At 49.2% G+C, this 15,324-nt stretch overlaps 2 protein-coding genes across 2 annotated transcripts in view; one reads left to right on the forward strand and one right to left on the reverse strand.

Moving 5' to 3' along the window:
• Nucleotides 1–2,183: 2,183 nt before the first annotated feature.
• On the reverse strand, nucleotides 2,184–7,131 carry ATP5MJ (ATP synthase membrane subunit j). Its single transcript, XM_007128397.3, has 4 exons — nucleotides 7,025–7,131; nucleotides 4,008–4,131; nucleotides 3,029–3,052; nucleotides 2,184–2,335 (listed from the first exon to the last, which is right to left on the reverse strand). Exons 2-4 carry the CDS (start codon nucleotides 4,129–4,131, stop codon nucleotides 2,301–2,303), a joined length of 183 nt encoding a protein of 60 aa, XP_007128459.1. The 5' UTR covers nucleotides 7,025–7,131; the 3' UTR covers nucleotides 2,184–2,300.
• A 4,984-nt stretch (nucleotides 7,132–12,115) lies between these two features.
• Nucleotides 12,116–15,324, forward strand: part of TDRD9 (tudor domain containing 9) — a 130,448-nt gene continuing 127,239 nt past the window's right edge. Inside the window, exon 1 of the mRNA XM_007128400.2 lies at nucleotides 12,116–12,315. Coding sequence (XP_007128462.2) covers nucleotides 12,116–12,315 — 200 coding nt within the window. The remainder of the gene's footprint in view (nucleotides 12,316–15,324) is intronic.

Consider the following 15,324-nt stretch of genomic DNA (forward strand, 5'->3'; position numbering starts at 1 on the left):
TGTGCAAACAGCAAGTGGGTTCTGGGCAGCAACAAAACTCTCCTTCTTTCTGCGACAAAACACGGTGTCTCCACTTAGGAATTAGGGACGGGAAACCACTTGGTGCAGCAGGAAGACAGTTTTGTTCACTCTTTCAGGCTTGGCTGACGCCAGGCACAATCTCCAGGGGGTGGGGATGGGGGTAGAGCAGGTCTCTCCTCGACATCCTCCAACCTGCCGCTCTCACAGGCCACAGGGTCCACCTTTCATAGGATATACTCCATCTCAGCCAAGTTCCCTTCACAACATAAATCCCAAGAGCCCCTCACTCCATTCTGCACAGGTGCAGTACGGGCAACTGGTCCATGATGGGTTTTTATTTACTGATGAGTATAACTAAAGGAACCCACAAGCGGTAGAGGGGGACACACTCCCAGGGCCCGCACACCAGCTCCTCTGCTGACTCCAGGGGCTGGCTGCCCAGGCCTCACCTTCTCCTTCTCTGGATTAGAGCTTAGCCTCCCGGAGCGCAAGTCCTGGTCCCAGTATCTGCTAGCTGACCTCTGGCACATCACTGCCCTCTCTCAGCCTCAGTTGCCTCCTATGTAAAATGGGACTGCAGCTCTACCTCATTCGGTTCTTAGGACTAAACGTGCTAAGAGGCACAGCACCGGGGGAACATGGGTGGACACCGATGTAGTGGATGTAAGGGCTCGGGGTGGGAGGGGACGGGACGTTCTTTGTATGGATCAGTGGTTCTCAAAGTGTGGTCCCTGGGCATCAGCACGCCCTGGGAACCTGTGAGAAATACAAGTTCTCAGGCCCCTTGCCACACCAATGGAAGCAGAAATGCTGGGCCCCGCTAGTCCTTGCTGACAGCCCTCCAGGTGATGCCTGTCTCAGGACAGATGGCCCACATGAGTAATTTTTAAGATTAGGACTTTCTGATCCACAGTGCTAACTCATCCTCTGGAGGGAGAAGAGAGCAAAAGCTTATCGGAGAAAACGGGATCCCTGCTTTAGAATGGAACCCTGCTCCCAGCTCCCACGCCAGCTCTCACTGGGGCTGTACGATGCTTTCACGCCAGTTCCCTGTTGAGCCGACAACCGTGAGGCAGTCAGTGAGCCTGATAAGTGGGTTTTATCCCCATTTTACAACAGAAAAAACCAAGGCTCAGAGACCCCACCCAAAAGTGGCAGCCATTTGTCAGGCACCAACCATGGCGAGAGACCAGGACCAAGACCTGGGCCACCATTTCTATTCCACAGGCAGACCCCCATCACCTGCAAAGCACCAGATTTCAAACTGGACTCAATTCCACCCCTACGCTTACTGCTTTAGAATCTATTTTTTAAATGCAATTTTAGGGGTTTTGGTAATTGCCTTAAATGGAGAAAAACATTATGCAGCATTCACTTGATATTAGCCAAACTAGAAGTATTGATTTTTTTTTTTTTTTGGCGGTACGCGGGCCTCTCACTGTTGTGGCCTCTCCCGTTGCGGAGCACAGGCTCCGGACGCGCAGGCCCAGCGGCCATGGCTCACGGGCCTAGCCGCTCCGCGGCATGTGGGATCTTCCCAGACCGGGGCACGAACCCATGTCCCCTGCATCAGCAGGCGGACTCTCAGCCACTGTGCCACCAGGGAAGCCCTCAATTGATTTTTTTTAAAAAAATTTATGTACCTTGCCTTAGAAGTGATTTCTGGATAAAATTTTCTAGAGCTTATAATTCCATCCACCATGTGATCTAATACTGCCTATTTCTAAAGCATTTTACATAACTTTGCTGTACACCTGAAAGTAACGCAACATTGTAAATCAAGTATACTCCAATAAAATTGTTTTTTAAAAAGGCATTTTACAGTTTAAATAATGCTCCTGCATACTTTCTCTTACTGCGCTCCACAGTAACTCTAAGTTAGAACTTACACACTATCTCCATTTTCCAGATGAGAACACAAAAGCTCAGGGAGGTCACAGAAGTTAAGTAGCAGAATCATCTGCTTAGCATTTACTGACCTTCAGAGTGTGAAGCCTAGACCCGCCCTCCACCCCTGTGCTAACCGACGTGTTCACTCCTCAGCCCCTTGCGTTTCCTAAGGACAGGGCAGCTCGGCGAGCCTCTGGCCGCACCTGGCGCGTACAGACCTACTCGGAGTGTGGCAGGCGCGGGGCGGAGGGAGGGACACGGGCGCAGGCAGCGTGGGTCTCACAGGTACGTTTATTCATGCCCAAGGGCAGCGGCACTGCTCCAAGTCAACCCGATGTCCCACGTTCCCACAACACAGCCAGACCGACGTCCCGTCCAAGGAGAGCTCGTTAATGATGACCATGAGCAGGCGCGGGACTGGAAGCTTTTCAAAGAGAAGCACAACACAGATACAATTTAGGAGGAACGGAACAAGCAGAACGCAGTTCATTATATATGTGCATACTGACGAGCCAGAAGATGCAAGGGACAACGTTCAATATGATGAAGTACAGGGAGGGTTATTTCTATACGGACGTATGTGGAGGGTCTGTGGAATCAACATGGGCATGCAGCTCACGTGCAGGCGCAAAGAGCAAGCGTCATGGAAATGTCTGCTCCCTAAGGGCAAGGGCCAGTCCTAAGTTTGCACAGGACTCAGATGACTAGAGTTTCACTGTCATTTGGAAGCGAAGTGAAGAAATGCCCAGCACTAGGGCACAAATTTATGTGGTTCTTGCTTTCAAAACACGTTTTACAGGGCAGCTCACTGGCACAGCTAACTCCTGCTTGCCTGCTGGTGACACCAGCTAGCTCCGATCAATTCATTTCACTCCTGGAAGCTGTACTTGGCCCAAGGGGTGAGCAATGGTTTTTTAACACTCAGGCTGTAGGGAGCAGAGCTTCAGAACCCTCTCCCAGCAGGCCAGCACTCTCCACGTTCTGAAGTGTTCCTACTGCATCTGTGTGCTTAGTGAACCACGCATCAGCTTCAATTCACAACAGGGATATACCTTGTCCCAAAAAGGTACGATGGGCTTTTTCATTCCCCACCCATTTTAAGAAGCAGAAATCTTACCTTTCAAGGCTTTACTTCTCTTATCTAAAATAAATGGAAAGAAAAATTGGTCACGTCAATGCTTTACAAAAATGCCTTTAGTCGACTCACTATCGAAATCATCATTTGGCTGAAAAGTTCATAGCTTAGGCAAAGCTATTAAATGAAGCTTTCAGAAAATAGGAATTCCTATAGTGTCTCAAAGCCAAGAAGTGGTAAAAATTCTACCACAGACGTTCTCTGAACAGTTAAATAGCCCTTCAGAATCTGCAGGACTCTTCACTCTACCAGATCCTAACCTCCAGTCTTGCAGTTTAAAGTTTCTCCTTTCTTTCCTCTTTTTAACCAATCGCTCATTCATACGCAGTTGGGCCTCATCTCTGCTTCACTGAGAACCAAATGGTTACTCTGCCCCAACTTTTATTATGAAAATATTTAAACATTCAGATCAGTGGAAAAGGTACAATAAAACACTGCATACCATGACACTTCATCCCTAAATATTTTAAACTGCATTTCTTAACACTAAGGACATCTCCTATGCATTCTAAATACCATTGCCACACCTAAGGAAATTAACAATTCTGATATCAAGGTCTTGTTCAAATTTCTTATCGCTGACATAGCTCTTACACTCCTCACATTTTTTTTTTTTTCTTTGCGGTACGCGGGCCTCTCACTGTTGTGGCCTCTCCCGTTGCGGAGCACAGGCTCCGGACGCGCAGGCTCAGCGGCCATGGCTCACGGGCCCAGCCGCTCCGCAGCACGTGGGATCTTCCCGGACCGAGGCACGAACCCGTGTCCCCTGCATCGGCAGGCAGACTCTCAACCACTGTGCCACCAGGGAAGCCCCACTCCCCACATTTTAACAAAGGACCACCAGGGGTTCTGATGTTCACTCCTAGTTAAGAACCATAGTTTCTTTACAATATGAATTGTGATTCCTCTTGAAAGTAATTTTCTTCTTGACCTCCAATGAATCAAACGCAAAGAAACTTACCAGCACTCCTGATTTTATAAACGATAAAAGCCATCAGCCCCGTTCCTACCCAAATCTCCTGGTAAACTTGGGTATAGTAGGGCTTCATGGGGATCCAAACATTCTTAATAAGGCTTTGAAGCATCTGAAAAGGAACACAGTGATAAATATTACCATGACTATTGTTTTAAACCTAACTGGTAAGAGGTTTCCATTTATTAAGTTTGGCCCTATTTCCCAAACTATTCAACAGGGAGCAGCCCTATGCCGGACCTGCTACCCGAAGCCATTCCAACATCTACATGGGGACTCCTGCTCTCAACAGCTTTCCAAGCTCCACTCACCTCTCACTATCCCCTGACTTTGGCCATCCGGGCACTCCATCACTTCACATTCCTCCAGCCCCAGAGCTCTCCCAGCCCGTGCCGTCCCGCACTGTCATCAACGGTCCCCCTCTCTGAAGGCTATCCTCCATGAATGCCCCCAAATTATGCCAAGAATTACACACTTTTGAAGAAACTAGCATACTTGCGTCACCACGTTCAGAACTGTTGGCGTTCAAAGCTGAAAAAGAACATGGTCGAGGCGTGGTGATGTCCCTGTGAGACCAACACCCGGGCTTGGCTCACATTCATCAGCTGGATCTCAGTCCTTCTTTTGTTTTGTTTGACTCTCAGCTGTACTGAGGCATAACTGACATATAAAACTGTAACGTGTTGACGGTATACACCGTGGTGGTGACTTGATACATGTGCACAATGTGCAGGGACTTCCCCCGTCTAGGTGATTAACACATCCATCACCTCACTTTTTTTTCTTTTTGGAGAGAACTTTCAGTTCTCTAAAGAGCCAGAGCATCTGGGAGAACAGTGTCCTTGGTAGAGGCAGCTCACTGGCCAAGACTCAAGGTCAGAACGTGCTTGGAGTGGGAGGAACAGCGAGAAGGCCGCTGTGGTCACTCAGATTCAAATCCTGGCTCTGTCACTTTCCAGCTAACTGAAACTGCCTCGGTTTCCTCATCTTTAAAACAGGGATAAAAACAGCACCCGCCTCAGAGGGCTGTTATGAAGATGGAGGAGTTGCTCTGTGTCAATTGCAGTATCTGCTGTCCTACAGCAAGTGCTTGTTACATAAAGTGTCATGGCTGGGCTAGTGGATAGAAGATGGCCAGGTCATACAGGGCCTTGGAGACCACAGCAAAGAGCGCAGCTTTTATTCTCAGAATGTCATGCAAATGTAAGAGCATTCATGAAGTGCTTTACTTATCTCCTGCACTACTTGGAGAAGATCACACAGTTGCCTGAGATCACACAGCTGGATCTTCTCCTCATTACTGAGAATCTGCTCCGAGGCCTGGCTTCCAGCTCTTCCAAAGAGAGAACATACCCAGGTTGAGGCCCAGGCCTGAAGGCTAGCCAGCCCCGAGTGACCCAGGAAGACGTGGCTGTGTCCTCCTCCTGGAACCCCTTGCGGACATGTCTGCCCGCACATTTCCTGTCTTCAGGCAGTACTGGGATGCTCTGTCAGAGCATAACGTTCCAAGAAACCAATAGCCCTGTCCTGAAAAGGCAGCTGAAAGGATCCAAACAGGATGTGGAGGAAGCCTCTGGAAGCCCTCGACAGGAAGAGTGCAGAGGCCCTGAGCAAATTCCTCTCCTCCCTGTGCCCAGCACTGACTGGGCAAGAAGACCAATGGGGTCTGAAGCCAGCGACTCCTGGGCTCCTACATCAGTTCAGCCTGCTTTGCTCTCAGTCCTGGGAATGTCTTGAAGCTGTCATTTCAGAGGTTTCCCTTTCTGTGAAACAGGGATAGCTCCACCTGCCCCACTGGGATCTCAAAGTAAAGGACCCCAACCTACTGCCTGGTGTGGAATAAAAACTCAGTAAATGATCGCAGCAAGAGCAGGAAGAATTGCTGCAAATGCCCAGCTGACTACAACGTACTAAGCTCCTGAGATTCTATGAGGAAGGACTTAGGAAGCTGAGGGCAAGGCCCGGGTCAGGTAGGGGCCTTAGAGCAAGGCCAGAAGAGGATCTAGAAGGAAAAGAGCAAAGCAAACTAGGAGGGTGTAAAGGAGTAAGAAGGGGCCAAAGAAACTTCTGTTATCTCCATATTTTGCTCAGGGCCCAGGCCCCTGGTGTTGTCTCCTCACCTAGAATTACCCAAGAGTGCTTCAGGGTAGGTACACGGCAAATGCTTACCTCCCACCCCGCCTTTGGCCCAAGGCTGCCATATCTCGCTGGACAGGCGACATGCTCCCAATGTTTACAAAATGAGGCCCCCTACTTTTTCTGCCTGAGTTCACTCTATCTAGCATCGTTTCCCAGCTGTGTGGGTTTTAATTAGCGCCCATTCCTTCAAAGACCCATCCTATTCAAAGGCCAAGTGGGTGTCGGATGTGTCCGTTAAAATCTGCAAAGCGGTTGGTATGTTACATTAACAGCAAACTTCTACCTGACCTCACACTGGAAACAGGAAACGTCTGACCCGTTGAGCCTCAGAACCGGGCTTCACAGGCTGAGGTCTGTACAATTGCAATCACCTCCGATCCCGTTTTGGTCCCCGTTTCCCCCTCTCCCAAAGCCTTGTCATACGTACAGTGTAGCTCCGAGAACAGTGTGCTGCAAAGAAACTTGAGGTGTAAAGGAGAGAAGAGACTAAACGTGGGGTAAGAGCTCTCGGCTTGGATCCTGACTCCATCACTAACCTGCCGTGTATGCTCGATTAGGTGGTTGAACCTCTCACGGCCAAAGGAAAAGGCGTAGCGCGGCCTCGACTAATAACAGCTAACCCCCGGACGACCTCCCTTTACAGTTTGGGGGACCCAAGTAAAAAGTGCGCGTGGGCAGGGAGAGGAGTTGGACCTCAAGGTCAGCGGGGATGGAGGTGTGGCCGCGGTAGTGCCGGGGAGGCTCCCGCCCGCCGCCCGCTCCCGCCGCGAAGGCCACTCCGGGCCCCGGGTCCTCGCCGCCCGCGATCCTGCCCCTCACCGTACCGGCTACCCCGCGCCGAGCGCAGACCGCAGCCCCGCACTCACCTCGGCGAAGGACTAGCGGCTCAACCAGCCCCAACTCACAGTTGATGACTCGGAAGTCACTGAGCGCGCAGGCGCCGCGCGGGGCCTGCCGGGAAGGCGGAAGGAGCGGCGTCGCCCTAGACCAGCGCGCCTCCCCCGGCCGCGCCTGCGCACCACAGCGCCCCCCAGCGGCCGCCCGGGTTCGGCCGCCTGGAGGGTTGGGCGAGGACGTGTGTGAATCACGTGACTTAACCGTCCGGATTTGCCTGGGAGTGGGACTTTAAGTGCTGAAACAGAGGTGGTCTTGGACAAAGACGATGAGTTGGCTTACCTGAAAAAGGGAATCTTTACTTGTGTTAAACGCAGAAAAGCTGCATCTCCCGTCTGATTTTCTTGCCATTTCTCTGTGTTAACATTTTTCACTCTGCATATTTTTATGCATCAATTCTGTGCATCGTAATTCTACTCAATAGACAATATAAAGACTTCCACAGGGTGCCAGACACTGGACCTAAAAGACGCAGGCTTTAAAAATAACCATGCTTGGGACTTCCTGGTGGTTCAGTGGGTAAGACTCTGTGCTCCCAATGCAGGGGGCCGAGGTTCGATCCCTGGTCCGGGAACTAGATCCCGCGTGCATACCGCAGCTAAGTCCACATGCCGCAACTAAGGGTTCGCATTGCCACAACTAAAAGATCCCGCATGCCGCAACTAAACATGCCACAACGAAGATCCCACAACTAAGACCTGTGCGGCCAAAATAAATAAATAAATATTAAAAAATAAATAAATAAAAATAACCATGCTTAATATGTGCAAGGAAATAAAAAACAAGACTGAAAATCTCAGCAGAAAACTGGAAACTGTAAAAAGTGAAACAAAAGAAAGCCACTTAGCTGGTTTGAAAAAGAGCCCAGTAGAAATTGGATTGATTTAGCAACAGATTAGACAGTTGAAGAATTACTGAATTGGAGGCTGGGTTAGAAGAAACCATTCAGGAACACAGACAAAAGAGAAAGGAACAGCAAGAAAGTCTATCATAGGTGTAACTGGTGTCTTAGTATAACTGCCAATCCAGAATTCCATGCGTGAGGAAATTAGCATTCAGAACAGAAGGCGAAATGACATTTTGGGCCAACTAAGATTGAGGGAATAATCACCAGTAGGTCTGCAGATTAAAAAAAAAATCAATGTTCATTATTCAGGCAGAAGGAAAGTGAGCTCAGAAGGAAGGATGGGGAGGCTGAAAGGAAGTGCAACAAACTTGGTCCTGCTTCTAAGTGAAAGAAGCTTAGGATCAAATGAAGCTGCACTCTATTTACAATAGCCAGGACACGGAAGCAACCTAAGTGTCCATCAACAGATGAATGGATAAAGAAGATGTGGCATATATATACAATGGAATATTACTCAGCCATAAAAAGAAATGAAACTGAGTTATTTGTAATGAGGTGGATAGACCTGGAGTCTGTCATACAGAGTGAAGTAAGTCAGAAGGAGAAAAACAAATACCGTATGCTAACACATATATATGGAATCTAAGAAAAAAAAATGTCATGAAGAGATTAGTGGTAGGACGGGAATAAAACACAGACCTACTAGAGCATGGACTTGAGGACATGGGGAGGGGGAAGGGTAAGCTGTGACGAAGTGAGAGAGTGGCAGGGACATATATACACTACCAAATGTAAAATAGAGAGCTAGTGGGAAGCTGCCGCATAGCACAGGGAGATCACCTCTGTGCTTTGTGACCATGAGAGGGGTGGGATAGGGAGGGGGGGAGGGAGGGAGACACAAGAGGGAAGAGATATGGGAACATATGTATATGTATAACTGATTCACATTGTTGTAAAGGAGAAACTAACACACTATTGTAAAAGTTATACTCCAATAAAGATGTTAAAAAAAAAATGAAGCTGCATATGCAAAACTTGGAAAACTTAGGGTGGTGATGCTCAAAGTGTGGTCTCGGGATTCCCAAGGCCCCCAAGGGCCGAAACTATTGTTTGTAATAATGGTAAGATGTTACTTGTCTTTTTCACTAGAAGTCTCTCACAAGTGTATGGTGGAGTTTTCCAGAGGCTGTGTGGCTTGTGATGCCACAACAGAATGAGTACAAAAACAGGAGAATCCAGCTATCTTCCATTAAGGCAGACATTAAGAGGTCTGTGAAAATGTAAGCGTCTTTTACTCTTCTCAACCACAAAAATTTGGGGGCAAATATAGTGACCTTTCATAATTATTCCCTTTAACATCAACTGGTTTTATTATTATCATTTTTAAATGAATTTAAAAAGTAAATAAAACATTTCTCAGTTGTAATCCCTAAATAAAGTAGATAGAACCCACGTACACAAAAGCTCTGTAGGGTCTTCGACAATGTTTAGGCATGTAAATGGGTCCTGAGACAAGGACAAGGCTTGAGAAACACTGTGTTAGAAAAGGAATGTTTTAGACTTATAATGAGCTAGAAAACCGCAGAGGACAATAAGCACTTCAGAAAAACTTAAGGAAGGGCATCATCATTGTAAGCTATTTCAAGACAAATCTTTTGAACTTCAAACTCGACTTGAGACCAACAGAATTTTAATGTCCTCAGTTGTTAATCCAACATAGCCCATGAAAAACACACGTTCAAAGAAAAAAATGTTTAAAGAAAGGGTCATCCCAGCAGATTAATTCAAAGTGCAAAATGCTGTATTTTGTGGCTGAGCAGGTCACTGAAGATATGAAGGTATTTTGGGCAAAGCTCCTCCCACTGCACAGCATGGACATCACTTGGAATTGCTCTCAGCTGTTTTCCCTTTGGGCCTGCACCTCCAACTGCTCTGGGGATGAAAATATGTGAAACCTCCACCAAGGCCCACTCCGTGGCCTTCCCCTTTGCTCCGGCCTAGATGTCTACATGCCTATTCGGAACTATGAAACTGCCTGTTTTTAACTCTGGACTTTGGGCAGGAATGCCAGATAAGCTGGGCCAGATGACTAAAGAGCACCAAGAACTACTCATGAAACGAAGGGGCTCAAAGCCATTTACTCTGTCACGACACCGAATGTTAACCAGTGTTTCGCCTGGAAAGTGGCAGTTAAACGACAACAAATTTCAAAACTGAAGAAGCATCAAGACGGTGTCCTTCAACTGCAGGAGTCCTTCAACTCAAACCTCAGGAGGACCGAAGGAGGTAGTAAGCCCAAAGGATCAAAGAACATAGAAAAAGCCCTTCAGAAAACATCTGCGTGAAAGGCACTTTCTTCAGAAAAAGAGCACTTCCACTTAGAAACACACTCACTGTAACATCTACAGAGGAAGGTAGTGTGGGAACAGTAACGTACTAGGAAACACAAATGGGATTTGCGGAGTTGTTTGAAGTGGTTTTGGCCTAGCTTGTGAAATTCAGAACACGTGCTAGCCTTCTCAAAATGGAGGAAGTTGCAGTATTTTCCAACCAATGCTGGATGACATACTGAGAGTCTAAATGACTTTATGATCACATTTTCTTACTTACTGAAAAATGTGTTCTTTTTTCCTTGCCAAAAAATGTGCGTGTGAGGGGGACTTGTGAAGCCTGCACTATTTGGAACAGTCAAGATACCAGGCCCAGAGCTCATAATACGTTAGTGGTGTGGCCAAGATAGGGCCTGGGACTTCTAGCTCAGTACCATGCTGGGTTTGTTAATGTGTTTTTTCCTTGCCAAAAAATGTGCGTGTGAGGGGGACTTGTGAAGCCTGCACTATTTGGAACAGTCAAGATACCAGGCCCAGAGCTCATAATACGTTAGTGGTGTGGCCAAGATAGGGCCTGGGACTTCTAGCTCAGTACCATGCTGGGTTTGTTTTTTTGTAAGAAACCAATAGCTGAACCCGGCCTAGTCTGACTTCTCTCTGCACTGTTCTCAGGCTGACCTCTTATTTGCCACTCTTTGGGCATTTTCCAGTGTTTAACTGATTGGCCCTCACACTGTTGACCAGTGCCATGCTCTGGACGCCTTCCACCTATTTCTTCACAGGGCTCTTTCCTGCGAGCCCACACTGTGCCAGACACTGCACTGGGCACTGATGGTGTGAAGGTGGGCAGGCAGTAACATCACTCTTCTGATTCTCCCTGTTGCCTTTCTTCCTTTGTATATCTTTACTGGAGTTCTCCTCTCTGACCCTTCTTTCTGGCTGCTTCCTAGTTTCTGTCTACCTCCACTCGCTCTGGCCTGGACCATTTCAGCTGCTCCCAGGGTTTTAACCACCTTCCATTTGCTGATGACCTCCAAATGTGAACCCCTCACCACCTGTTTCTGTCTAGCTGTGGGGAGGACACGGCCCCTGAGACACGGATTTAGGAAGGAAGGAAGGAAGATGAACTCACTTTAGTCAAGATCTCGCCCCACTGAACTTCCAGATCCTCAATTCAGCCAGCAGGGCCACCTGCCTTCAGGCCCTCATCAGCGGACTACCTCCCCCTCCGAGTCCTCTTTCGCCGGGCTTGTTCCTGGTTCTTCTGCAGGTTTCCACGTAGGTGTCATTTTCTCCAAGAAGCCTTCCCCGACTTCCTTGCTCCCTTCCCCAAATTAGGTGCAAGGTGTCCCAGGTTAGCAGGCTCTGGTTTGCCTTCCATCTTCTCCACGCTGAGGTCCATTACCACGACCCTGCACTGGGCCAGGCGCACAGCAGGTGCTCAATAAACGTCTGTCCCGTGTTGGCCCAGAGCGCCCGCCAAGCCTCAGATGGAGTAGCCCTCAAAGGGGCAGGTTGGAGAGAGACTGGAGGCCTTGTTCTTGCACATCCCGGGTTCGCTGATGCTGGGCCCCGCCCCCAGACGGCCGAGGGGCCCTGAGGGACTCGTTTTGCCAACTTCGGTACCTGGTGGCCGACCCCCAACGGCCGGACTTCGGCGTCGCTGACGGGAAAGCGCTCCCGGTGAGCCTCACACAGCGCAGCGGGGCGGGGCCGGCGGCACGTGGTCAGGGTGGCGCGTGGCGCGCTTGGGGCGCTCTGATTGGAGGGCTTGCGGCGGGGCGGGGCGGGGCCGCGGGTCTGCCCGCGCTGCGCTGTGTTCCCGTCGTGCCTGTGTCCGCAGCTCTGACCGGCGGTTGAAGAGGCGCGGACCGCTGACTGTTAGCATGCTGCGCAAGCTCACCCTCGACCAGATCAACGACTGGTTCACCATCGGCAAGACGGTGACCAATGTGGAGCTGCTGGGCTCGCCGCCCGCCCTCCCGGCCGAGGTGGCCCGGGACGAGGCGCAGCGCAGGGACGCGGGCCACGAGGCCCCGGCTCCGGCCCAGGCCCAGGCCAAGGCCAGGCCGGTGCCGCCCGGGAGGTAGGAGGCTGGGGGAAGAGACGGGGGCGGGCGCAGGTGCGGGCCTGGGCAACGAGGACCTAGGCCGCCCCGACCCCGCATGACCATGTCGCTGGCCTCGGCCGCTCTGGTGAGATGTCTGGCCGTCTCAGAGTGAGCTGGCCACCAGGCAAGCCCCACCCTGTGGCCTGGGCCAGGTGAACTTCTCCCTACCAGAAGTGGAGCCGCTCCAGAGTTTGGTTCAGTTAAAAAACTTTTTATTGGTAGGCTTTATTTATTTTTTAGAGCAATTTAAGTTTATGGAGAAATTGAACAGAAAGTAGAGTCCCATGTACCTCCTGCTCCCCGAACAGTTTCCCTCATTGTCAGCTTCTAGCTTTGCTGTGGGATGTTTATTATTATTAACTAAATCTCTCGGTAAGACGAGGGTTCATTCTTGGTGGTGTACAGTCTGTGGGTTTGGACAAAGTATGACGATATGTATCCACCATTAGCATCATACAGAGTACTTTCACTCTCCTCAAGATCCTCTGTGTTCTGCCTCTTCATCTCTCCCCCGCCTCCCCCAGCCACCTTTTTATTGTCTCTGTAGCTTTGCGTTTTTCAGAATGCTTTATAGTTGGAAAGCGTACGGTATGTAGCCTTTTCAGACTGGCTTCTTTCACTTAGGAATATGCAGTTAAGGTTCCTCCATGTCTTTTTAGGGCTTGGTAGCTCATTTCTTTTTAGTGCTGAATAATATTCCATTGTCTGGATGCACCACGGCCCGATCACCACTGAAGAATGTCTTGGTGGCTTCCAAGTTTTGGCAGTTATGACTAAAGCTGCTGTAAACATTCTTGTGCAGGTTTTTGTGGGCTCAAAAGTTTCGTCTCGGGCTTCCCTGGTGGCGCAGTGGTTGAGGGTCCGCCTGCCGATGCAGGGGATGCAGGTTCGTGCCCCGGTCCGGGGGGATCCCACGTGCCGCGGAGCGGCTGGGCCCGTGGGCGGTGGCCGCTGGGCCTGCGCGTCCGGAGCCTGTGCTCCACAACGGGAGAGGCCGCAATGGTGAGAGGCCCGCGTACCGCAAAAAAAAAAGTTTTTTTTCCTGCTAACCTGGGACACCTTGCACCTAATTTGGGGAAGGGAGCAAGGAAGTCGGGGAAGGCTTCTTGGAGAAAATGACACCTACGTGGAAACCTGCAGAAGAACCAGGAACAAGCCCGGCGAAAGAGGACTCGGAGGGGGAGGTAGTCCGCTGATGAGGGCCTGAAGGCGGAGCAAGGAAGTCGGGGAAGGCTTCTTGGAGAAAATGACACCTAAAGATCCACTAATGCTGGCTCTTTGTTCAGGTTTATTAGTGCTCCTCCTCCCATTGTTCCTTGACTTGGGTGCTGTCAGTTAATCTGCTCACATGATTTTAGTGGAAATAAGGCAAGAGGATGCCTGTATTTTTAGGAGACCTAGACCTGGTGAGTAGAAACACCTGCTCCCTCTTTAAAGAAGGTCAGTGTGGAAGTATCCCCTGCTTGGGGTATCTGCATCACTGCTTGGCCTCTTCCCCCCAGGTTCAACACCCTTTACAGTTGAGAAGGTGGTTTTGATTTTAATTTTTTTACGTTACCATTGTGCATTGCCCCCAGCCCTCACCCCCATTTGGTCTAGTGGATGGACTCAAGAGTCTGAGTCAAGGTCTCATGGGTTGTTTCAAGCCTTTGTAAAGTCAAGTGCAACTTGTAATCATTGGTAAATTTGTTTCTTGGAGGCAGGGAGGGGACAGAGAGACTCTTGTACGGCTTTAGAGTGGCTGTTTTGTTCACGTTTTCACACACTTTGTTTCCTTTAATTACTCTGGCGAGTGATCCCTTAGATCCGCCCCCTGCCCCCCTCCCCTGCTTGCTCCTTAGACTTAATGGGCAGAACAGTATTGCTTTTAAATAACTCACTGTGGTACTGAAGTAAGCTATTATTGACCTTGTCAGAAACGACAAGCATGGATTTAAATGTCCTTTTAACTTCCTGGACCCTTAATGCTCATCTCATGCCAGAGTCTCTAGCAAATAGTAGGCACTCAGTTAAATATAGCTATATTATTTAATCCTCAGAACAACCCCTTGAGGTTGCTGGCATTACCTTGATTTTCTAGATGAGGAAACAGACTTGGGTGATAAAGTGACTTGCCTGGTTTCCAGGAATAAATGGTCAAGATAGGTAGAATGACTTCCTCCCCCGCCCCCCAAAAATATCCACTGGAACCTGTGAGCATTTTATGTTATGTGGCAAAAGGGATTTTGCAGGTGTAATTAAGGTTACAGATCCTAAAATAGGGAGATTACCTGGATTATCTAATCAAATGAGCTCTTAAAAGCAGAGACCTTTTCTAGGTAGAGTCAGGGATTTGAAACATGAGAGGGACTTGACTGGTCATTGTTAGAGGGGCCACGTGGAAAGCTTGAGAAGGAATGTGGGCAGCTAAGAGCAAAGACTGGATCCTGGCTGACAGCCAGTAAGGAAATGGGGACCTCAGTTCTACAACTTCAAGGAACTGAATTTGGCCAACAACCTGAATGAGCCTCCAGCTTAGGGAATGCAGCCCTGCCAACACCTTGATTTTGGCCTTGTGGGACCCTAGACAGAGGACCCAGTTGGGTCCACCTGGACTTGTGATTTACAGAAACTGAGAGATAATAAATTTGTGTTGTTTTAAACTGCTGAACTTGTGGTGACTTGTGGCAGCGGCAGGAAACTAATACAGTGGTAGAGCTGGGATTCAGACTTAGATGAGCTGACCATGAAGCTGTTGCAGCTACAGTGCCTGGCACACAACGGCTGCTAAGAGGCTTGTTGAATGATGTCTTCCCAGTGAAGGAGAGTTTTTTTAAAAAATAAATTTATTTATTTTATTTATTTATTTTTGGCTACGTTGGGTCTTCATTGCTACATGTGGGCTGCTCTAGTTGTGGTGAGCGGGGGCTACTCTTCGTTGCGGTGTGCAGGCTTCTCATTGTGGTGGCTTCTCTTGTTGTGGAGCGCAGGCTCTAGGCACGTGGT

Source organism: Physeter macrocephalus, chromosome 11 (genome assembly GCF_002837175.3).
Source record: "Physeter macrocephalus isolate SW-GA chromosome 11, ASM283717v5, whole genome shotgun sequence".
Taxonomy (NCBI): Eukaryota; Metazoa; Chordata; class Mammalia; order Artiodactyla; family Physeteridae; genus Physeter; species Physeter macrocephalus.